A 25,540-nucleotide genomic window follows, 5' to 3' on the forward strand; every position below is an offset into this window, starting at 1 on the left:
TCTCTTTCAGACGGAGCACATTCCTCCTTATGATGTCGTGCCATCCATGCGTCCAGTGGTGTTAGTGGGGCCGTCACTGAAGGGTTATGAGGTACAAATACCAGTTTGTTATGCTTCAGTTCTTGATCAGGAATCTAAGAGACAGAAGTTTGGAGCTGGCTCCTTCAGGGTCTGCTTTCCTGTAGGGTCTTTTAAGTACCAATGAAAGCTGCCTCTCAGCATGTGAAGGCAGGTGGTGCAGGGAGGGGCTTATGTGGCTCTTGGCTCTTTCTCCCCTTTCTGTCACTCTTCTCATTGGTTATGTATTACACTGTTTAGGAATAAATATCTCCCTCAAAACATTTACAATGGGAAGGTCTGGTCAAAGGTTTGCTCTGCATTAAATTGAAAGAAAAAGACTTTATCTGTCTCAACAGTTGCCTTTACTATTAGAAATAATAGAGTATAAACAGCACGAGGGAACATATAGGCAGTCTGCCAGCAAAACTAAACCCTAAAAGCACCAGCAAATCTCAAATTAATGGCATATTCCAAATATTTCTCTGCTTATTTATTTTAAGAGATATATAGAAGGAAAAAGAAAAACTCCACTAAAACTATTAGTGACCATCTTCACAGATTAAACTGTGTAAGAAGGAAAAGAATAAAGACTTAGATATACTACATTTCAGATGTTGCCATTGTGACTTTGTGCTAGCATAGATAATTTGCAGGACATTAAAATCTAAAGGCAGGCAACCTCCAGGCCACCATTCCCACTGAACTAGGACAATGTCTGGCACATAGTAGATGCTCAGTATACATTTGTTGGATAAAGCAATAAACTTTTTTGAGGCAGATCTAAGAATTTTGTCTCCTTATCCCTTCCCTTTCCCCCTCCTTCTCCCCTCCCCTCCCTCTCTCAGTGGAGAATGTCAGAGGAAGAGCAGGAAAGTGGTCTACTGACATCCAGCCCTGGGTGTAGGGAATTTCCACCAACATGCAGAGTAGCAGGACTGATAAACCCAGGGCTGGCCCGAGGGGTTCTACCTGCTCCTCACTGGAGGCGAGCACCACTCAAGTGTGCCAAGGACAGGCAGCACCTGGGTACAAAGCCAGCCTATTGTGGTCTCTGGGTGACAGTTCTAACGCCTAATAAGAGAAGAGGGGTTGTCTTGGGTCTAGTGAACACTGCTGGTTCATTCCTCAACACTCTGGAGGAGAACTAAAGTGGGGTGGGGGAGGAATTTAGTAACTGCAAGTGGCTAAGAATGAAAAACACCTTCCACAGTAACCTACCCCTCAGAAGAGGACTGGCTGTCTTTGGTCAGTCATAGTGCCTTTCCCTTCCACCTGTCTCACTTTTGTCTTCTTTCTCTCTCTGTGTGTGTTTGCCTCATTCTTTTTTCTCTCACCTCTGCAAAGGTAACAGACATGATGCAGAAAGCCCTCTTTGATTTCCTGAAGCACAGGTTTGATGGGAGGTGAGATGTAGATATTTTTGCATTTTTATTTTTCTTTAACCAAACATGTATAATAGATTGATTTGTGCATCTGTTTCCAGAGATTGCAAAAGATCTCTAATTAAAAGTTAACTCAATATTCCAGGGAGAATAGAATGAAAGAGCTCTGAAACTATGACATTATGAAGTATAGTATTGAATCCCCACGGGAAAGGGGGCTTTGAAAAGGGAAATTATTTGTTTTATTTAAATGTATGTGTTTGTCTTTATTTTCTTACTTGTTAGTGAATTCATACCAAACTTGTTTTATGAAAATTATAACTTAAAATATAGAATATTTTTGATAAATATGGTGGCTCACTGGTCAAGCTGGGTAATATCATTGAAGAATTACATATTATGTGTATATCAACTCCCTCAAAAGAAGAGGGCAAGAAATGCTTTCATTATAAGCCTCCCAATTTTGTAGGGAATAATACTTCTTTAGATGTCTAGTTTCTGTTTGTTTTAGTAGAAATTATCTTGTTATTTTATTGGTCTACTTTATCCTACACCATTATCAATATGGCTCAGTCTTTAGCTATCAGATAAATTTATCATTCAAGTTTTGTGAAAAATATCTCAAATGAGTTTCTGTATTGTGCAGAGAAATGATAAAAAGTTCATATTTACTCAATAGTAAGTACTAAGCTCTTTCACAATGCAGGGTACACACCATGTAAAAATAATCACCTGAAAATAGCTGAAGACTTATTAGAAATGAAGAAAAGTTTAATAGTGTGTACTAAAAAGTAGGGTTAAATGCATCCTACTTGCCAAATATTTAACAAATATGGTATTTTAAGGAAAAAAAAACCATGATAATGCTTTAAATGTAAATTGTATATATTCATAAAAAAAAAGCCTTCTGGATAATTGTGTAAAATATTCATTATTTCTGAGTCTATATACAAAGAAAATAAATTGAGATTTTAGTTCAAGAAAGCAGAATACTTCACTGCAATTGTGTGAATTGCTAAGCACATTAATAGAGCCCAGGATGTCTTAATAAATAGACCCCAAAATGTATAATGATTCAAACACAATGGAAGCTTATTATTGCTCATTTAACAGTCTGCGGCAGATGTGCCTCAGCTGAGCAGAAGGGAGGGATAGAGGAGGGGAAGAAAGGACTGGGCAAAAACTTTGTTCTGCCCATCTTTTGGGGCCCTCAGCCCAAGGGTGGTCTCTCCAATCAGCTGGTGAGGAGAACAAATAACAGTGTCTACCACCTTCATCTAGTGGACCCAAGATCTATAAGAAAGCCATGGGTTTATCCTATTCCCCCCTTTTAAAAAAAAAAAAAAGATAGGCAGAGAATGAGGTAGTTACAAAGGAAATAAGTGGATAACACTGAATACCAGAATATTGAAGTTGGAGGAAAATATAAAATTTATTCTAATTTCTTTTCTTCAATAACCACAAACAGATGGATAATCTGCTTCTGTCTGAAAACTTTTGGCAATTGGGAATTCTCTTCTTAAGAAACATTACTGAGAAACAGCTGAACTCTGATTCTGACTTAACATTATTAGTCTTGGAATTGCCCTCTGATGATCTGGGCCATAACTTTTACCCTCCTGCAGGTCTCCATGTATTGGAGGCAGCTGACATACATGGCTCAGTCTTCTGTGTTCTTGGTTGCACATGCACACATCCTTCAGCTATGCTTGAAGTCACATGATTTTAAACTGTGATGCCTTTACTTAAGGAAGTTCTAACTGGATAAAAGCCTTTGAGCTGAACAAATTTCATCCCATAACACAGTCAAAATTTGTGTTAGATTGTTTTGATCCCCACATAACATCCTTATGAACAACATTGTTAAATCTTTGAAATGTAGGCCCAATGGGAAAAAAGAAAAGAATTATTATAATTTAGCAAAGAAGAAATGAGTGATTTAATTACTATTTTCAAGAATGAAAGATCTGTGGTTCTACCTCAATCTTCAGGCCCAGAAATGCTGTTAATTGTAACAGCAGAGATTTGTTCTGAATTAGGTAGAGCTGTCTGCATCGAGCACTTACACACGTTATTGATGATGGTGTTAGTAGAAATAGAATCACAATATCAATGCCATGGGGTCTGATGACACAGCAGAGGTTCTAGAGATCTGAGGAAGGATCCAACAATAGCAAAAGCAGTAGCTAGAAAGAGACTCAGCCTCAGAGAGATCTGATATACAGCACAGTTGGAGAAAGGTAGATACTAAAGATGGGAGTAGGTGAGTAGACTTGCTTTTGAATCATAAGAGGCCCATGCAGCAGAAGAATCAAAAATAAATCCATTGGTTGAGTGTATGTGGAGACTTTGATAAGGAAGAAAAGATTTGTTTGTAGCTTCACAATGACATGCCTATCCTTACGTTTTGAGCTGTGACAATCTGCTACATTTTGTTTTACCAATTAATAAAGGAGAGAAAACAACAAATAGTCTCTTACTGAAACCAGACAAGAGAATAATTACACAGAAGGCTTTAGCACAGTGACATAGCATAAACAATATTTTCTACTAGAAACCTACTCATTGTCTCATTGTCCATGAATGCAGTAGGTTAGACAAAATAGTCAGTAGAAAGTATTATTATTTTTCAAAAAGAGAAAAAAAAGGATCTATTGGCTAAGAGGCTTTCTTCTTCAATACTGTTTTTCAGATCTTGTTTAGAAAATAATCTAACAAATTGGATTAAAGTCCAACAGTTTGACTATTACAGAATCATATACTTGCCTTTTTTTGATACCTTAGAAATTATTTGAGTCAGTTTAGGGCTACTTATTATACAATAGTATTTCTATAACTGCTCTTGTAGGGTCAAACTATAATACATGTAAGAAAAATGAACAGCATAATATAAAGTGGTTTATGAAGGATCCTTATAGATGTGGATATTCACATGACATGACAGTTCCTGCGCCCAGATCATAAACTAAGTGAGCCTAACAAGCTGGTACAGTGGCATCAGCCTGGTGATGACACAGTGGATGCACAAAGGCACAGAGCTTTAGTTTCTTCATTTCACACCACAAACATATATGGGGGGGTCATCCTTTGGGATGAGGTTTGTTCAGCTGGTTGACTCTGCCATTCATAGACTGAAGAGCAAGTAGTCAAAACTACTTGCAATTTGTTGATCTATGCTAATCATTTCAAATCTCAATAAAGTTGTTACTTTAGGCTTTTTGACAACTTGATCAGATCAGCTGTATGTTAGTTATTGGAGACGTTGTAACTGATATGATCATGGCCCAAAATCCTAAATTAACATTGTGTAACTTACACAGATAACTTATGCAGATAACATCTGAAGATAAAGGAATACTTAAAGGGAAAAAAGAGGGTTTGAGAAAGAATTGAAGAAAAGAGACTGAGAATACAATTTACGTAAACTCGAAGTAGTATTTGTTTATGAAAGGAAATGAGAACAATTGATGCTGTCACAAAGCAGCCAAGCCATGGAGGAATGAAAACAACTTGTAATTGCAGTCAAAAAATGAAAAAGAACAGCACAGTGCCTTCCATTTCATAATCAATATCATTCTCTTATGACCTCTTCCTCCCATTCTCTATTCAAATGCAGACTCATCGGTGAACAAACAGTAGAGCTAATTAATTGAACACTTTAATGACAAGCATGAATATTTAAATTAGCAGATTTTGATTACAATATGTCCAACCTGAACGCCCACCCTTAAAGTATGTATCAATTTTACGGACTCTGGTGATGGGAGAGTTCACGGTAGACTGCTAACTTTTGAGTATAGGATATAAAGAAACTGTCTTTTTCAAGTCTGCAAATCTCCAATAATTGTCTTACATAGATGATATATGTGCCTATCAACATAGGACACTATGAACAATGATTTAAGAAAGCACTTTTATATATTACCTTGTTTGCTCCTAAAGACAATCCTGTGACATAGTTTGGCAAAACTACTGTGACGATTATATTGATTATAGTACTGATGCTCACAGTGTGGCGTGACTTGTCCGTGGTCATGCAATTAGCAAGAGAAAGATGCAGGAAGAATACTCAGGTCTGTGTCTGCCTTCCATCCCTGTTCTTTGGAACATTTTTCTCTATGAATACTAGGACTCAAAAAAATTAATATACTAACAGGGTTGTATATTAGTTGTAGCAAGGATAGCATATAGAAGGATCTTACAAGTGTTCTATTACCAACATGGAAATACTAATTATTTTTTAATGAATGTGTTGTAACTGAAAGTAATATCTTTCCATAGAAAATCACAGAAAACTAATACTCATAGCTCATGATGTATTGCAGCAATTATGATGAATTCCAAAACAGAAATAAGCAACAGTTGGGGCTCAGATTTGCTAGATTTAGAGAATGATTTTTGCTAGTTTTCAGTGACATTGGCTGCTATACCCAGTCTCCTGAGTAACTGGACTTCTATTAGTCTCCTGTCTACCAACTACTAATTACAGACGCTATGTCACAGGAAAGTTTCCAAGGGAACTTTTTGGAGACGTATGTCAAACAGGATGTGTGGAAGTGCTGAAAGACATTAGAGGGTGTGAGTATAGCAAGGGAAAACAAAGTAGAAAGGATATCGCTTTCAGGAAAAAAAAAAAGTATCTAGTTAGCATTCAATGTGAATGTAATTACATTGCTGGGGAACCTTTTCTAAAAAGTTTGGATTTGGTGTCTGATGTTGACAATAGTAAGCATCTTTGCCTAGAAACTAGAAACTCTTGCTTTGTCTTATTAAAGGGTTTCTATGGCTGTGTCTATCTTTTCTTGAGCTCTTTCATGTGTGTACTTTAGTTAAGAAATAACTTGTAGTAACAGATTAGCTGGTATTTTATTAACAAGTAAAACGAGAAAAAGAACTCTGTATTGTCCAAACCTTTTCCTGGTTTTGGACTATATGAGGCAATTTTTCTCTCTCTCTTGTTCTGTGTGTGTGTGTGTGTGTGTATGTGTGTGTGTGTGTGTGTTTGGTAAAAGTTTAGACGTGTCCTGAAATGGCTTTGTAAAAGTGTTTACAACCCAGAAAAAATAAAAGTTTTCATCTATTTGTAGTCCCTTAAAATTTTATAAACCTAGGGCCACTATTTGGCTTGTATGGAACTAGAAAATTTTGATTTTCACTTAAGCAGAATAGACTCTTTGGGCTCTTCAAAAGTAATTATTCTAGAAAGTTGAATTCTGTTCCTAAACCAACCCACTTTCCTCCAGTCAGATATTTGAGTTGCTCTGACTGTATGTTTCTAACTAGCAGCTTTATTCTTAAAACAACAAACAAATAAATAAAAAGAAAACAGAAACAAAAATAAACAAGCAAACCCTATTCAGTAAATAAAAGGAGCTACGACCTGCAAGGGCTGCCTGTGAGATTTTATGCCTCAAGTTGCAGCAGCCAACTGAGTAATGAAGACTCAGATATGGGGGTCACCTAACTTCCACCTGAATAAATCCTGACCATCTATATCAGCACTCGGCCAAGATTGGGCATCTGCGCTTGATAATTTGGCTCCTCTCTGGAGATCTCTGAGGTTGCTGGAGAAGAAAACTGAAACTGTAAGAGAAGTATAAGTCAGGTGACTAAGTACTGGCCTCGCATTCAGGGCCTGTGTTGTAGACCTTCTTAGCCTCTAACTAAATGTATGAGACTTCCTTTCTGTATTTCAGTTTTCTTCTTCGTAGAATGAAGAAACTTTACTTGGCCAATGTTTCCCAATGTCTTTTAGCAGTTGAACAACTTTTTGTAATGAAATCACATATAAAGCCCCTCCGTAGAAGACGGAAATGCAGAGGTGTTCACCTGGCATTGAGGATGGGGAAGCTGGAGCCCTCAGCCTCCCTTTAGCATTGTCAGTGGCCCTGGAGGTATTTCACAAAACTCTTGGTTTTTGCAGAAGACAATTTGAAGATGCCTCAAGTAAATTATTAGAGCCTCAAAATTCTAAAAATTTTAAACCTCTTGATCCTCTACAGCTTATAAATACAATGATACAAGCAAGGAGTAACTTTGTTTTAAAATGGCATCAGGATTTTTGCACAGCCTGTTACTGTAAAGAAGCAATTGCTAGCCATTTGTGAAAAAGAACATTTTTAATTCTCCCCAAGGCTTCAGGTCACTGAAGTCAAGTGAAGTCTCCTGAGAGCTGACAGTGTTGTCCCAAAACAAGCGTCAGATGACATATAACTCAATAATTGTTAATAACTCCACCTCTTCCCTGTTCCAACCTCCAAAGGAATTTGAAAATGGAGGAGAATAGGTGAGCTAATTCAGTGCAAAGGGTAAGGGGCACTACTCTCCTTGTCTCATTTCTGAAACTCTGCCAATCTGTGAAGATAAGAATGGAGAAAGGTCTGTGGCGGCAGTAAGTGGCTTAGAGAAACATTCTTTGCATTCTACAGGTAGCTAATAATCTGAAGTTGTTCATCCCAGTTTAAAATGAAGAATTTTAAAACTAAATTCCAGAGATTCTCGTTTGATAAAACATATGCAAATAGACCCGTCTCTCCATTCATTCGCAATGTCTCTGCTTTATTCCATTGCATGACTGTAGGATACTTTCTAACAAAATCCTGGCACAATCCTCACATTGCCCTCAATTACAGTGTCTTTTGACTGCACACCATATGCATTCAAAGTCATATGCAAATATGTTGAAGAATCTTATGCTGGCAGAAAAGAAATCATATTTTTCATATTCTTAGAAATAAAAAAATCCCTTTGGGCCTGTGTAGAGATGCTCCATGTATCATGAATTAATTGTCGAGCACTGGGAATGCAACATAGCTACCCACTGGTTAATTGTCTTTGATGATCAAAATGAAGAGGACTTCCCCCTTTGACTAGCAGCGTTAATAAGCCAGGGTAGAGCATTTGAATAGCTCCTGAAGGTCTTGTTCAAGAGCAACTCAGCTGTGAATTGTAGGGAAATTGTATTGCTGCTTCCTAGAAAGAGCATGGTTTATTCATATATTTTGATTCCCTCCTGGTATGGTATACATTAAAGAGATTTCAGCAAGGCCGACAATAGTGGAGGAAGAGCCGCATTTTTACTGCAATCATTTTTTGTTAAATAGCCAAAACCTTCCTCCATTCTGCTCTGCTCATATTTTAGTACTAGCCAAAGTCTGTTTAAAACACTTGTGGCCAATGTTTACTTTACTATGGTTGCACTGTAGTATGTAAAGTGGTTATTAAGTACTGTGGTTATAAATCACTTGGAAACCTCACAATATTTTTACTGGCTTGTTTTGTTCTGTGTTCCTATTCATAGGATATCAATAACGAGAGTGACAGCTGACATTTCTCTTGCTAAGAGGTCCGTCCTAAATAATCCCAGCAAGAGAGCAATAATTGAACGTTCGAACACTCGGTCCAGCTTAGGTAAGAAGTTCAAATGTGCTACTTCTCCGAGCTATGCTTTCAGACTGGGATGGCACGGGTTGTGTTTGTCAACAGCTTTTCCAGTTTGCTCCACATTCTGAATGGGGCAGTGCTGGTTAACGGGAGAACGCAACCCACGGAGAAGAAGGAAGCGAGGTCCTGCAGCGGCCAGAGCCTCCTCTCTCTCAACTCTTGTCGATTAGCCAATTAGTAGTCTGGTGGGAAGAACCCTCAAGGGACTTTCTTAGTCTGTTTATGCCTAACCATGTGAAGCCACTCATCTCCACTTTGCCCAGGGTTCTCAGTGTGGCTAATGATATGTGTCATACCTGAGTCACACTGACATGAAAGGAAATGAGATGTTCAGCCTTCTCAGCTCTTTAGAAGAAAGCTAGATCATGGTGTTCTTAGTATTGCTTCTGCTGCTAGCTGGTAGTACCCAGAACAGTCACACCTTTAAGTGGAAATAGTAACCACCAGTAATAACATGAAGGGAGTTTAAACATGTCTTTCCCAGAGCACCAATTAGAAGGCATCCTGAAATTCACCATGATGGAGAAGAAAAAAATGCTACATGTGGTTAGCTCTGTCAAGCCATCTATGAGCAGGGCTATGGAGGGTGGAATCACTATCCATAGAAGCAAGTCCACGCTACTGGCGAATCACAACATTTATCTGAAAAGCCTGTTTGTGGGTTTCTATGATTGCCAAGAGTGACGTAGTCATTCTAGGAGTCTCTTTTACATTCACATTCCGAAGGCAACTTGTTTTACTGCCCTCTTCCTCATGGGCAGAGTAGGAAAGATAGAGGTCTTCTATGCCACTACATTTTTTAAACTACTGAAATGAGCTCCACGAATGATTGAAAACTTAAAAAATATTTCAAGATAGATTGCACCCCCAAACATCCCAACAAGAATTCACTGAAGGCTGTGACTTGACCCTGAATCAAGAATTGTACAGGTTAGAAAGAGGCTACAGAATATCACCTTATATTCCTGGCATGGGATTGGTACATGGGAATTACTCAATAAATGTTTGTGGGATAGTTGCTTTGTGAAATAATGCCAAACATCCCAAATGGAATAGTCAGCACTTGCAACGACAAGATCCCAGAAATCAGTGAGGTTGTTTTGTTTTGTTTTGTTTTGAAGTCCTGTATTTAGTGCCTTCTACATACAGAGTAAAACACTTGTAAAGGCACTGTATTTTGACCTTGAGGAAGTGATGATGGCAGAGTTGATGATAGTGATCAGATTAGGTAACTGACTAAAGTCAAATATCATGGGTGAGAGCATGCCAAATTAGATCGAAGATTTTCCACACAAGCATCTGTGCTCTGTTCTCCTGTCTTCCACTGTCCTCTCACTCCTCACAGTGACTTTGACTTTTAACCACTTCTTCCTTCAATGTGCAGTGAGATGCTAAAGAACACTGAAAAACATAAGCTAGGTTGCACCAACCAAGGGATTCATGAATATTCTTTGAAGTCATTTGTATAGTCTAGTCGTCTATTGTCAGTCAGTGGAGTGGGTGGGGGAAAGTTAATGTAAATATTGAGAGGGAAACAAGGTAGATGTAAGTTCACTGGTTTTTCCTTTTGCTCTGTAAATTCATATACCACAACCATCGGAGTTAAATTTAATGACAGTCTATTCTAATAACCACTATGTGAGCCATTTATGTCTGTTTGCCTGTTTGTTAATGCACGTTTGTAGATTCTTTCAGCAAATCTTTAGTGAACTCTTATGTGCCATGCAGTATGCCAGACTTAATGACTAAGGCAAATTATTTTACCCAGGAGCAAACAGAAAGAAGAAACAGATGGTTAAAATACTGTTTGATAATGGACTTATGTGAAGAGCTAGGCTATAAAGAAAGAACGGTAGAGAGTAAGAAGTGTCTGAGAAGACATCACAGAAGTTATATTTGAGCTGGTTCTTCAAGGCAGACAGGAATGTACAAAGGCATCAGCATATAAAAAGCATCGAGTGGCTGAGAAACGACTAATTTTGTACAGAGCATGCTTAGAAAAGGGGAGTGGTGGCATGGTTTAGAGCAACAAAAGAGACTGAAAAAGCAGATTGAGACCAGTATGTTAGGACTCTAGTACGCTTTGCTAAGGAGACCTCCAAAATAGATTCCATGAAATGTTAGTTTTACAAGATATGAAATAGTTGTTACATCTCAAATCTTTTCCATGGTCAAATAAAATTTGGAAATTATGTATTAAACAATTGGCAGATTTCTTTACTGCGAGACTTTTTAGAGCCATTAAGATACAAAGGATAATGCATGTCTGAAATCCCAAGAGAAACTACTATAGTATGTAGTATTTCACTTGCAGAAAACCCCCTTCTTCTCATAGGATATATTAAGGGGTTGGTGTTCCAGGATACTCACTTTGGGAAATGTAGCTTTGAGCCCTAGGGAACCATTGAAATAGTAATTTAAACATTTAGATAGAAGAGAGATCACAGGTGATGGAGGCGCTAGAGAGAGGTGGGTCTAGATAAGTCGTGGTTGAGTTATAGTGTTTGTTGAGATCCCTCCAACATCACAGTTTGTGACTTCTCAGAGCTCCATTTGTGTGGAATAAGATCATGAAGAAACTTCCACTGGAACCCTTCTGAGAATCAGCCAGGGTAGTCAAGATTGTTGAGTTTGATTAAAGTTTTTCTTTAAGGAAATAAGCTATGTAGTCCACGGCCATGCCACTCTGAATGTGTCTGATTTCGTCTGATCTCGAAAACTAAGCAGGGTCAGGCCTGGTTAGTACTTGGATGGGAGAGCACCTAGGAAGACCAGGTGCTGTAGGTATTGAAAAAAAGAAAGAAAGAAAGGAAGAGAGGAAGAGAGGAAGAGAGGAAGAGAGGAAGAAAGAAAGAAAGAAAGAAAGAAAAGAAAGAAAGAAAGAAAGAAAGAGAAAGAAAGAAAGAAAGAAAGAGAGGAAGAAAGAAAGAAAGAAAGAAAGAAAAGAAAGAAAGAAAAGAAAGAAAAGAAAGAAAGAAAAGAAAGAAAGGAGGAGGGAGGGAGGGAGGGAAGGAGGGAGGAAAAAGAAAGAAAGGAAAGAAAGAAAAAGAAGAAAGAAAATAAGCTATGTAGATAAATATGCATTTCTCTTCCTTATACATATAACTTAGATATTTCATTCTACATACATATTTTCCAAGTATCGGACCCACTCTAGTATATAGTGTGGCCCTCTGCAGCCACCTGGCTAGCTCTGCCCAAACACCTCTCTGCTCATGTCAGAGTGCCCACTGCCCATGAGTTTTGTGTTGGTTAAGCAGTAGGTGTGCCTTCTGCATGGGCTTGTCAAAAACGACACTTATTGCTGGTGCAGAGTAAATATGGCCCAGGTATTTCTGAATTATTTACATAGAGACTCAGAGTGCCTCGAGGGTTCTTTGTACCAGAGCAGTCCAGTTTGCATCACTGCCTTTTTGCTACTTCAAAAAATATTGTGTTCTGATTTGAAGCTTCAAGCATTATAAACTTGTTCTACTATAGTCCTGGCCAGGAGTTACATCAAACTGGTGACAATTTAATGAAAACAACAAATGGACTATACCCCAACAGCCTGAGACTGAAATTTACTACAATGAAAATAAACTTTATTTTTCAAACTTCTCTCATGAGAAAAATATCTTTTTTAAACTGTTTTTGACAAGTGAGAAAAAGAGACACAGGCATGTTACTATTACTAACAAATGTGAAATGTGATTTCAGAAGAATTTTGCAAATAAGCCTAATTGTCCAAATTCTTTACATTGATATCTTGAAAACTAGTCACTTTTTAAAGCAACATGAAATCTTTCAGGCCATTGAGATTAAATAATATGAAAAAATGATAGATATGTTGATTCTTAAAATTCACATGTGTAATATAGATCGTGCACTAAACATCAGAGATTTTGTGAGAAAGAAGAATTTTATGCTGTTATGCAGAGCCCAAGAAAATAGAGTTATGCAATAGTCTTGAGCATTCATGATCCCACACACCCCATCAATCTGTTTGGTTATGGAAGGCAGCATTTTGCAGTGGGTGACATGAACTTGAATTTATACTGGATAAGCAAAACAAATAATTTGGATATAAGTTAATTTAATGGCAGTCTATTGTAATAACCACCACTATAATAATTAGGATTCTCGTACAAGCCCTTTTCAGAGCAACATCACCTTTTCCAAGGTCATCTTTGAAGTAATTTAAATTAGGTAGCTTTGTCTACTCCGTGTAATTTGGATGAGATTACAACATTGTTAGGTCATACCTGTAGCCAGAAATAAAAATAAGTATAAAACAAAATAAGATCATCTCTCTGAAAATTCAATAATCTAATTAGGATGATTTATAAAATATATATTAAAAATTGTTTTTATATTTCAGAAAGCCATATTATGTTTTTATAGATAATTCATTTTTGCTTTAAAAAATAGCTGAATTATTTTAGACATTGACAATAACTAGATTTTTCATTTGATCAGATTCATGCATATTTGAGTAACTTGACTATTATGGTCAGCCAGGTAGATTTGCATCCAGATGCATTGCAGCATTTTAGTATAATTGGTCTTGTTTTATAAAAAAAATAATACTAAAGATAATTATGCCTTAGAACAAGTCCACTGGCCCTAATATTTGAATTAAGACTTAGCAATATGCTGGTTGTAAGGGTGGATCCAGAATGTTCAACCATGGGTATAAAAATGTACACATCAGTCAAAATAGGTGACTTGTGAGATTTAAAAAAAAATCCCTAAAATATTAATACGTAAGTGGATGATTGGTAGGAATATTTCAATGTAATTTGCTTTCCATGCGATGCTCTGCACATGTATTTCAGTTTTTTCCTAAATGTAGTTTCAGCTTCTATAGCTAAAACAAAAATTCTTAAGACAAAGAAACAATAAAAAATAAATAACTATATACGTAGTTAAATATTAGGGTGAGTATAAGAAGCAAATCAAAATTGCCTTCTCAATTTCTTCACCAACTGTTGGATTTTATGCAAAACTCAATCCATCCCTCTGTCTTTAGAAAAGATCTTAAGTTAGATAGGAATACGTAAATTCAAAATGTTCTGTTTTTCAGTGTAGACAAACATATCTGAAAGGAGTACTATTTTTAAAATATACGAACTAAGTAATAAAAGTAACCATGACCTGTTCTTTATTATTTCTCATTTAGCGGAAGTACAAAGTGAAATTGAAAGAATCTTTGAGTTGGCAAGATCTTTGCAACTGGTTGTTCTTGATGCGGACACCATCAATCACCCAGCACAACTTATAAAGACTTCTTTAGCACCAATTATTGTTCATGTGAAAGTCTCTTCTCCAAAGGTAATTAGCTCATTTCTATCTTAAGAATTAGAAGCTCTATTTGTGTGTGTGTGTGTGCTTTGTACTTTTTTGTTAGTGGGCAAGGAGAATGTCTTCTTTAGACCCTTTTTAATAAGTACAGTTTTTAATTCTCACGGTTTGTACAGATTCTAGAAATTCTGAGATAGCTAATAAAAAACAGTCCATTCCTTCCAAAAGCTCATGGTCTATTGTGTTTCCGCCACCAAACAATTATGCAAGAGTTTAATAGAAATTAAAAAAAATATAAGAAAGGTAAGGAAAAGTCAACTCTGGTTTTTCAGAGACTTTAGGTTCTATCTTGGTAAATTTCTTGGGTAATATTGATTCTTGTATCATCAGTTGAGAGAATACATAGTTCAAGAAAGGTATCTGTATTTATCATATATAAAGTCAAACATTGCTGTATAAAATCTCTTATGGAAACATTATATATAGGCTCTTACATTTGTGCTTAGGTTGGGTTCTTCAAGGAATATAATTATTCTGTGACTAAGCACAATGGGATACTTCATGCCACCAGAGAAGAGAAAAATAAAAGTGAGACAGCCTCAAATTGGTCACTTTTGATTTGGGTATTCTTTCATTTTTAAAAAGCGATGATGTTCTAAAAGGTTAAGATGAAACAGATACACTTGCAAGGTACGAATAACCAGTTGCTTTTCAGTGCTTCCAACTGTGGATTCTAGTCCCTAAATGTTGATTAAACTTCCAGCCAGAACAGTAATGTCTCCCATCATGGGTGGATGCCTAAAGAAGCTGTGCCCTTCCCTAACCCTTTCTAAGTCCTCAGCCTTCCATCCCTGCCACTGGTTCTGTGCAGGATGAACTTGGGACTTCTGACCAAACCAGGACCTTTGAGGAATCATTAGGATGGACTGAAATTGCCTTGACCACCTGGAAGTCTCTTTTGCCCAAAACTGAAGGAGATTCAAGGACCCTTCACTGCAGTGGAATAGATTCCAATTTCTCTCCCCACTGCCCCAGTCATCCTGGGGTTCACAGATGGAGGAACTAGGGTTCTCAAGACATACGTGCTGAGGTATCATAGAGCCTCATATACTAGAACTGTTTTCACAGGAAGGGCCCTGTTCCAGCTACAAAAAAGTTTTAAGGCAAAGGGTAGTGTATGGCAAAATGCAATTATAACAGTACTTAAAAGACAGATATATCACTGGTTTATAGTGGCAACATACCAGTACAAATGTTTTGCTTAGATTCCTATCATGAAATCATCTTACTGGTGTACAATTAAACTGGAATGCCTCAATAGTTATCGGTGACAAAAAGGACCAAATATATAAATGACTCTGATGTTTATTTGACATTGAGATAGTGAATCAAAATATTACTCAGCTGAATTTGGACATAAATGACTTGGTACAGATCGGTTCCTCCACTTTTGCAGGGCTCTCTTTGAAATCTCTGGGTAAAATCTAGGGTGGGAGCTCAAGATCCCACCAAGACCCTCACGTGGAGCAAGGATAGGATGAACATATCAAATCCACTATAACTGAAAGCCAGTGTAAGTGGATGATGTCATTATGGAGTTTATAAATATGATTTATCACGTTGTATTTTCTCTCTATTAATACTCAGTGCTAAACAGACTATAAATAAGGATCTTGGTTTATTTGGTTTTCTTTCAACTTATTGACAGTATCTCAGATTCATGTCTTCTTCTATCAGGTTTTACAGCGGTTGATTAAATCTAGAGGAAAGTCCCAAAGTAAACACTTAAATGTGCAACTGGTGGCAGCTGATAAACTTGCACAATGCCCCCCAGTAAGTACAATCACTTTCTGTCTTAATCATTCTTGACTAGTTAGGAGAGAGTGTTTTTTTTTTTTTTCTTATTAGCATTGTCATTTTTATTCCAGAATGATGGTGATATTGGTATGTTGTAATAAACCTAAAGAATTTCTTGGAACAAACTGATGCTGTTGTGTTGACTACACTCAGGTATCCGGAGCTGGGTGATGTCTGCCATATAACAGGAAGTGAACTTAGTATCCGGTGCCTGATGTTGTTACCGCTACCATGATTACTTTGCAAACACTCAGCAAACTACTTTCTCCAGTCATATGGACACTTTTATAAAAAGAAAAGAAAAAGAAAACATACTGATTTGACTTTCCCTAACTATTCTGCCTGAAAATTCTGATAGGCATAAACGATTATGACATTGAAGGTTGAGAATTTATTGGAACTGGAAGAGCACTGTGGTTATAGCAGATGAAGAGGTCAGAGTTAATTAAGTAAGGTGAAAAGCCATATTATAGCAACTTTTCTTCCAGAGCCAATTCCAGAAAACAGCTGCTGAGTTGGAAGCCAGGCAAATGGTGAAGGGCGGAGGAGGGCGGGGGGCGTGGTAACTGCTATCACGTGGATCCCCAGTGGTTGATCAGTGTCTATACTGGCCCAGCTAACTTACTAATTTCTGTGCCTGTGTTTCTCTAAGGGAAACTGTCTTTCCCACTGATTTGATTCACTAGATTTTTTTATATACTTGTGTAAGGACTGTTACGCTCTGTGGAAGCATAAAATCTAATTCAGATGTTAAGAGAGGCAACACAGCATAGCTGTTAAAAGTATAAACTCTGGAGCCAGACTTCCTGGGTTCAAATCCACACCAGGGATTATATCCCTAGTTTTGTAATCTTGAGCAAGTACCTACCTCAGTGAGTTGGTGTAAAGACTCAATGAAGGAATATGTGGTAGAGCTCTTAGAACAGTGTCTGGCACATAATAAGCACCATCTAAGTGTTTCTGTTATAATCACTGGATGTACTTTGCGCTGTACCATGCCTAACCTTTCAGGTTCTGTAAGGATTTGTGCCTGTCTGGTTAACTGTTGTATCTCAAATTCTTATCATAGTAGGCCCACGATAAATATTTATTGAATGAGTGAATGAATGAAAGGATGTAGAGGAAATGAGTAATAATGCATTATTTTATTAGATGCTTATAGTTCGTCAGACAGTGTGTTAGATGTATTACATAGGCTATCTCTAATCCTTGCAATTACCTAGTAAGATAAGCAATATTATTTCCATTATATAGTTGAGGCAACTGAAGACAGAGAGGTTAAATGATTTATCTAAAGTTACATAGAAAATTAGGATTGGATTTAGATCTATCTGGCTCCAAAGCCAATTTCCTCCCTTCACAACCTTCCTCCCCAACACCTGGTTACCTGCCTGCAGATAATTTGGATAGATTGGAGTCTGGAGCACTATGTTAAGAAGTCTAATTTCACAGTGCCTGCTGATGAAGTCCACTTACACATTGGAATGTATGATTAAAGCACTGAGCAAATATAGAAAAATGTATTACCCAGCCCTTAACTCTATAACACTTCTCAGTTGATGGACACTAACTTCCCAAAGCCAGGAACTGTGTTATTGTTTCCAATTTTTAGAACAGTCTAATAAAGATAATGATATCAGTTTGGCTCTTCTGGGAAGCAGAGACCTAAATGGAAGTAGGAGTACATATTTCCTGGAGAAAATGCCTGTGAGAGATAAAAGAGAACTGGCACGGAGAGCCTTCAGACCTGCTGCAGGTCTGACCCTGTGAAAGGAGAGGGGAAAGGAAGGAGGAACTGGTAGGAGGAGCCTCAGACCATGATGCAGCCTTGAGAAAATCTCAGTCACATAGATGGGGATCCCCAGAGAAAAGATTGCCCATTAGAGGAGTCCATGTTAGGCAGAAGTGTCTAGGCTCTTTCCCTCTTGCTATGCTCAGGAATTGTCTGGGAGCGTGTTGGCCTCAGCTTGAATGCTGCAGTGGATCCTGAAGGTGCAGCCACTCAGGGCTGTCTGCTGCCTACACTCTTCACAGCAGGTTCTCACTCAGAGAAATCTGAGCATGCTCCTCTGTGACCACCGTAGTAGGTAACATTACCCTTACTTTCTAGAGGAGAAAGCTAAGTTCCTGGTTAAGAAACTTATTGGAGGTAGGAATTAGTAAATCAACCCCAAGATTCTATGCTAGATCTGTCTGACTCTGACAAACCTCTGTCCACTATGCCATTCCACCTCTACACGTAGCTGTGTAGTGTAGATGAATCTTTGGTCCCCAACTTGGCCATGCAAGAAATAGCTCATTTTCTACTTTAACCTCCATCCCAGTGGACAGGCAGGATATTTTACCATGCTTGCAGCTGACTTTACCCTAATCCAGGGCAGAACAAAGACCCCAAGTCCTAGAGATGGGGTTAGAGAAGAAGTTGAGGGAGCGAAGGGGAGAGTTCCAATTTGGAAAACAATCCACCACGACCACGTGGTCCTTAGGAATGGAGGTTCTGCTGCCTCCGACTTCATTTGGAACTTCATCTGGAACAGGGATCTTTGGCAAGGCAGGGAGGCAAGCCCCTCCTCTCTGGGACATTGGCAAGGAGCCCTCTCTCTTCTCTGGCTGAGTGAGGGAAAATATCTCCTTTTCCCCTACTGTTGCTATTAAAGGAGCTTTCTCTCTGCTTTGGTTGGACTAAAAGCATCCCCGCCTTCTTTCTTGTCTAGAAGCAGTTAGCAAAATCTCTCCAACCAATTTTGGCTTTTGGGATACAAAACCCAGGAGGGGAAATGGAGAGTTGTCAATTTCCTACCACTAACTGCCCCTGAGACAAGGGAGCACAGACCCCACCACCTGCTTAAACGGTAGACAAGAACAGGGGAAAACACAAAAGGAAAAACACAGATTAATATCTCAAACCGCTTTTGCCATGTCTGTCTTCACAAATGTAGGAAGGTGTACACTGTCAGGGTGACTGGTTCTTTGAGATCCCAGAGGTAGCGCTAAGATCAGTGGGAGTTTCAAGGGATGGATCTGGGTGGACTTAGGAACAGTTAGGCTGGTCTAATGTCATTGGACAGAATGATCCGATTGACCCACTAGGAGAAAGGCATTTCATAAGTCTGCCCAAACGTAAACGCCAAAAAGAATGGGATGGCTTTCTAAGCAGTGAGCTCTTTGTCTCTAACTGCATTCAGTGGCAAGTGGGCGTGGAGCAGTCTCTATGAACAGATGTCAGAGATATTTTGAAAGGAATCTCCTCTGGTGAAGGCTGTAGATGTGATATGCTGTCTAAAATATGGATATGGTATCTAAGATTCCTGCTCCACTCTAAGACTCTGATTCTATCTAGATTTTAGAAGTGATTAGCATAGAGATATTATGGAATCCATGAAGGTTATGGAGCCCAGGGAAGAGGAGGGTATGACAATAAAAAGATACATCAAGTCAGATAATATCTTCATTATTTCAAAACATCATTAAGATTAGATACTTCTACAGGTCAACATATGGGCCTGTCTGAGGACATGGTATCTATGTCTCCATGTGGTTATACCAGACAAACTCCAAGTATTTAATCGTCTCAATTCTATGTGGTTCACCTACAATCAACTCTCTTGCCAAGAATTAAAATACATTCAGCATATATCGTTTAAGCATTAGGCCTGGTACATCTCAGTAATTTCCTTGAGATGCATTTTAGGTGACTTGACCTTGTTTCTTGTTAATTTGATCCTTTTATGAGAACAACTTTATTAACATGTATTGTTAATAATTACTAATTATTAAATAGTAATTTAATAATTACTATTAAAATTGACGTATTTTACTTCTAAGGGGGTTGATAACTGAGTAGTTGTTCATATGATGCAACTTGTTACATCTGAAATAGCTGAAACCAAGATAAGATAGGTCCATATATTAAATGCAAATAATACTGTGAGCTGCTTCGAACTTGTCCCCATTTCAGGAATTTCAGACAGCCTCATGCTGGGAAGACAGCCTTGCCCTATCATCTCTCAGCAGGATAAACAATTCCTTGTTTTACATAATTGGCGAGATAACCTGGAAATTTAAACAAACAGTCTGGATAAGCAAGATTACCTTATATTTAGGATTTTCTAAACACCGTTTACGTATTAAACATGTTATTAAATATTGGATATTGTGTGAATAGTTTTTGTAATGCTAAGAAGGAATTTGATACTCTATTTTGGCATGTGTGAAGAAATCTGTGGATTATGAAAACTAGTAGTAATCTAAAAATGTGTCTGCATATGTCCTTGCTTTATTTCAAGATGGTAATTATAATTGTCATCCAAAGATGGGTGATCACTGTCATTTTAGTTTCTCTAGGAGAATTTGCAACTTGATTGGCCGATGCATCTCCAGTCTGAAAAGTCAGCAAATTACACTGGCAGAGTCTCACATTGTTAAGAAATTAAAGGCAGCATTCTTTGGAGAAGGAAAGCTAAAAGAGTACTGAAAAAAAAATAACTCTGTAGCCAGAAAAAATCAATCCTAGACTCTGGGACTGTGAAAGCAAAAAAGGGACCTTTAAGAGCACCTGGTGTGGTATTTCCTGGAGCATGTTCTTCTTAATACGAGCCCCATAGGATGTCGACAGGTGTGACAAGGAAAGAGCTCTGATACCAAAAATGTTTGTGAAAATGGATAAGCAAGAGTAGACTGGTTTCTTTATTGCAGAAGCCTTAATATTGACCATTTTATATCTCCATTTGGACAGATAGTATGCAGTACTTCCCCTAAATTTTGACGATAGAATCATTTTTCTACAGAGTATCCTATGGGTGTAGTGTTTTATGGAATACTTCTAGGGAAAGACTGATCCAGTTGAACCTCCTCATTTTACAAATGAGGGAACTGAGACCAAGAGAGATGAACTGGCTTTTTAAATGTCATTTGCCCTCGCCAAAGCCAGCGTAAAATCTCTGTTCTCTTTTAGCAAGACTGTAGATAGTGAATGGCAACAGTTTGGTTATCGTGTATTCTCCTAGAGAAAGAATTAGGGGTTTTGTGGGGGAGAAGAAATTTCCTCTTTTTCCCCTCTTACTTTTTCTGACTGGTCTAATAATCAAATTGACATGAGACAGAGTCACAGGAGAAAATAACCAAATTTAATTATGTATGTACATACAGGGGTACCCTAAGAATATAGGACCCAAGGACAAATCTGGCAGTTAAAGTTTATGCCATTTTAAGCTTAGGACAAAGAGGGGTTGTGGTTTAGGACTTCAAAGGATAGGAAGGCAATTCACGTGGAGACGGAAAAGCCAATGGTTTATAAACAAATGTTTGCTGGGCCATCTTTAACAATGGGTCCCATGCCTTGCTAGATGCCTCCTTGTCCAGCACACCTAATTCATATTAAACTATGGCTGTCTATGATGATAGCTCCCTTCCTGGTGCAGATCCTCTATCTAAATCCTCGTAGGCAGTTAGGGAGAAGGTCATAGGTTATTCCTGAGACTGTCGTTTCTTAAAAATAATCAGCTTAAAATAATAAGTATGCCAAAAAGACATATTTGGGTGTGGCAAACTCTGCTCTCCTTCAATTTCATAGGTAAGGCATCTTCTAAAAGAGGGCCCTTCAACTTTTCAGTGAAGGGCCAGATAGTAAATATTTTTAGGCTTTGTGGGCCGTTTGGTCTTCTTCACAAAACTACTCAACACTGCTTTTGTAGCAGGAAAGCAGCATAGACAATGAGTAAATGAATGGGAATGGTCTAGTCAAACTTCGTTTTTGGAGTAGGAGGAAGGCTCGATAAAGCTAGCCCGCCAAAATTGCCACCCATGTTCTAGGACAAGGTTCTAGATATCTATTACTGTGCAAAAAAATTACCCTAAAACTTAATGACTTCAAACTATGCCCAGTTGGTGGGATTCAGCTGGTGGCTGACCTGGCCCCTTAGCATGGAGAGCTGGAAGGCTGGGCTCAGCCGGCCCTTCTCCCTCTCTGTGTCTTCCCATGGCATCTCTCCAGCAGGGGTCAGTGCTTCTTACAGGACAGCTCTCAGGGTTCCAGGAACAAGTATTTCAATCTCTTGAGCTTAGATACTGGGCTTAGCCATATCCACAGAATTCTGCTAGTAGAAGGAGTCTCAGAGGCTGTTCAGATTCAAGGAGGGGGGACATACCCTCCATCTCTACGCAGGAAGTGTCAAAAACTCTGTGGCCATTTTAAATCTGCCACAGACAGAAAAGTAAGCTGGGAGGATGGGCTCCTGCATACCTCTGCTCTGGAAGAGGGAGGACTTTCCTTCATTGCCCTCTCTGGATTCACAGAAGAAAAGATGGGATGAAGACAGAAAAGGGTCTGTGAGATTAGGGCCATGAGCCCATTTCCCATATGCTTTTTTATATGACCAGCCTGAATTTGTATTTATAATATACATCTGTATTATTAGATTTCATTTGGCTTCTACCAGGTACTTGTACCCATTTCCTTTTCAGAGAATTTGAAAATAGTACATTTTAAGAAGGCCAGAGTTCAGATTGCCCCAGTACTGTGGTAATGAGAGCTACATAATGCATGGTGAGAAAAGCAGATAGGCAGACAATTGAATATATAAATGAAATGTAATTCTTAATCCTACTTAGTTACAAGCTGGTTAGTGTTACTAAAAGCTGACCCTCAGACTCTCTGAGCTGTGTCTTTTTTTCTTGTGTGTGTGTAAAATGACATTGATCCCTCTCTCTGCAAAAGGGAACTCGTTTCCTCCACAGAGTCTTGCAAACCTCTAACATTACAGTAACCATAGTAGTTCTCTTCTATCGCCCTCTATTTTCCATTGCCAGATGGACTCAGATTTATTCTATTAAACATAAGAACTCCGAAGTGAATGATAGTGCCCAGTATCCTTGATCGTATTGCTATCACGGTAGAAATTTTCCACTGCCCTTTTCCACTGTCATTTCATTTAAATTATTTAGAATCATGTGGATTCACCCATCTACTTGAAGGACCGCTCCCATTGGTGCATTCATTGTTACAGAGCCTCTGGATGTTCGTAGTTGAATTCATACTATTGCTTTTGAAAGAGAGTAAGCGATTTCAGATGCTTCCTTCATGAAACAAGGCCACATGAGATCTGGTTTTTCTCAGCCTAAAAGAGACGACTCCTGCCACAGGGCCTGCAGCCACCCAACTTGGATATGCAGAGTTAGGGATGATGTGCTGCCACCAATGCTGATTTACAGCATTTGATTCATATAAACTTAAAAGAACTGGGTGCCTTTTCTACAGACAACAACACTGCTAGATCTTTTTATAACCTTTAAAGGATAAGGATGGAGGGAATAAGGATGAACAGGATGGAGGAGTGTGGTGAGGAAAATGTGGTTGAGTTCAGAATGAATGTCACAGATTATTAAAAGAGAGAAACCAGAAGGGACCAAAGTCACTGATATTCTCTGCCTTCGTGTTTTCCCCCACCAATTAGTGGCAAGAATTCTGATTGTCTTTCCAGTTGTAGCTCGTTAAAGTACAAAATGTGTCTGAGACTAACTGCTAGAGCCCCATAATATTGATTGGCTTTCCTTTATCCCCATAACACTTCTTAAATCTTACAAAACCCCTTTAATTTATTGTCCAGTATCCTATCACTAGTTGGCCAGTGAGTTAAGTACTCAGGACTTCAAAAGCTTTAACAATATAAAGAATGCAGTTTTGATATAAAAGAAACATTGGTTGGTTATTTTATAATTAACATTACATGTTTGCCATTCAGCCTTTTTTTTTTTTTAACTGAATGATGTTTGCTAGTCATTTTTTTAAATGGTGGCAGATTCAGGATCTTTATTTTCCAATAGCAATGAAATAAAGGTATTTTCACCCCCATTATTTCTTTGTTTCCACTTAGAAATAAGAAAGATGCCCCATATGAGATTTTATCTATGTACAACAAATAAATGTAATGCAGTGTATATACTGTAGGAGAGTTTTTATATATTTAATTTCCTGGCTAGATAATATTCAGTAATGTACCAAATTTTAAAAAAATTAAAATTAAACTACAAAATTAATTTCTAAGTTTTATAAACTTTTTATTTAAAATGTTCAATAACAACTTCCATGATAAAACATATTTATGTTGATTTTAATGAGAGTCTCCCCTCTATGGTAGAATTATTTTATAGTCATAAAGAAAGACTTGCCCACTACCTCTCTATAGCTTCCCTCCCAAAAGAATGTAAAATTAATAAGTGGAACCTGCTCCAATCCTCAATGTGGGGACTGAAAAGTGCTCTATCTTCTGTAAAAACCAAGGTGACCGACCATTCCAATTCTTCCCGGATTTTCCAGATTTTGGCACTGATAGTCTCAAGCACCCAGAAACACTCAGTCCTGGGCAAACCACACCAGTTGGTTGCCCTAATTTGGGTGCTTTCCCTTGGAAAGTTTGTGATACTCTTTGAATGGAGAACTAGACAGATTGTTAAATACTTCCAGTTTTTTAAAAAGATATTGCAGATCTTCATTTTCATTTTTTTTTTTCCCCAACTTCACTCTTTCCCTTTCTTTCTTCCCTGTCATCTTCATGCTCTGAACCACTGGATAAGCTAGAGGCATGTTTTTCCACTCTTAATATTTCTAATGCTTTAGTCTTTAATTTTCCTGAAAGAGCTTATCCAGAAAGGGGTTGGTTTCCTTATAGTTTGTTTTGACCCCTCTGTTCACCATTAACGTACTTCAGCAGCTGCGTTATTTTTGCCCACCTCAGCTGAAGAAAGTGTCCCAACGTAGAGGCATTCACTGTGGCAGTGCTTTGAACACAGCTCAGTGTTACCCTTATCTCCGGCAGTCACCAAGGGCATAATATCCTTAGTGGGTAACTGTTCACAGCCTGTGACTGCCCCATTACCCACACCATCTTCTGCTGATTTGATAGTTCTCCAAATCTGTATCTCACGCTAGACGCCTCACGCACTGCACAGTATGGAACTAACTAGACTTGAACCTTTAAATTTGTGAAAAATTGGCAAAGCTGGTTTACATAATCTACTGGGCTGCTTCTCTCTGAAGTTCATGTATAATTAAAAAAAATGTTTTCCCCATTATATTCATTTCCAGCACTCTATGCCTAATGCCATGCCACCCTGAACAAGCCCAATCCCGTCTGATCTCGGAAGCTAAGCAGGGTTGGGCCTGGTTACTACTTGGATGGGAGAACACCTAGGGAGACCAGGTGCTGTAGGCGTAAAAAATAAAAATAAATAAATAAAAAATAAGGGATTGTAAACTAACAAGGTCTTTGCAATCTGTGAGGTCAACCAAGGGTTGCTTCGCCTAAAACAAAAACAAAAACAAAAAATACTCTAGTCTAATCAGCTGTATTGTTTCCTAAACAGTTCAAAAGAAAAATTGTCACAGATATACTGGCTGTGAAATTCTTCGTTGAAAATAAGTCGTATATATCTGTATTTCATTCAGAAGCTGAAATTTGCTTTCCCCTGTGCTTTCGAAAGCCTAAAAGCAGTTTCAAATCATCTTCCATCATGTAGCT

At 38.2% G+C, this 25,540-nt stretch overlaps 1 protein-coding gene and 2 pseudogenes across 1 annotated transcript in view; all 3 read left to right on the forward strand.

The window, feature by feature from the left end:
* The window catches only part of CACNB4 (calcium voltage-gated channel auxiliary subunit beta 4), a 216,626-nt gene that overhangs the window by 184,048 nt on the left and 7,038 nt on the right, over window positions 1-25,540 (forward strand). The window contains exons 7-11 of the mRNA XM_011360280.1: window positions 11-91; window positions 1,405-1,463; window positions 8,743-8,852; window positions 14,047-14,198; window positions 15,906-16,001. Of these exons, the coding sequence (XP_011358582.1) occupies window positions 11-91; window positions 1,405-1,463; window positions 8,743-8,852; window positions 14,047-14,198; window positions 15,906-16,001 (498 nt within the window). The remainder of the gene's footprint in view (window positions 1-10; window positions 92-1,404; window positions 1,464-8,742; window positions 8,853-14,046; window positions 14,199-15,905; window positions 16,002-25,540) is intronic.
* LOC111739503 lies at window positions 11,554-11,672 on the forward strand (annotated as a pseudogene).
* On the forward strand, window positions 25,116-25,234 carry LOC111739441 (annotated as a pseudogene).

Source organism: Pteropus vampyrus, unplaced genomic scaffold (assembly GCF_000151845.1).
Source record: "Pteropus vampyrus isolate Shadow unplaced genomic scaffold, Pvam_2.0 Scaffold2, whole genome shotgun sequence".
Lineage (NCBI taxonomy): Eukaryota > Metazoa > Chordata > Mammalia > Chiroptera > Pteropodidae > Pteropus > Pteropus vampyrus.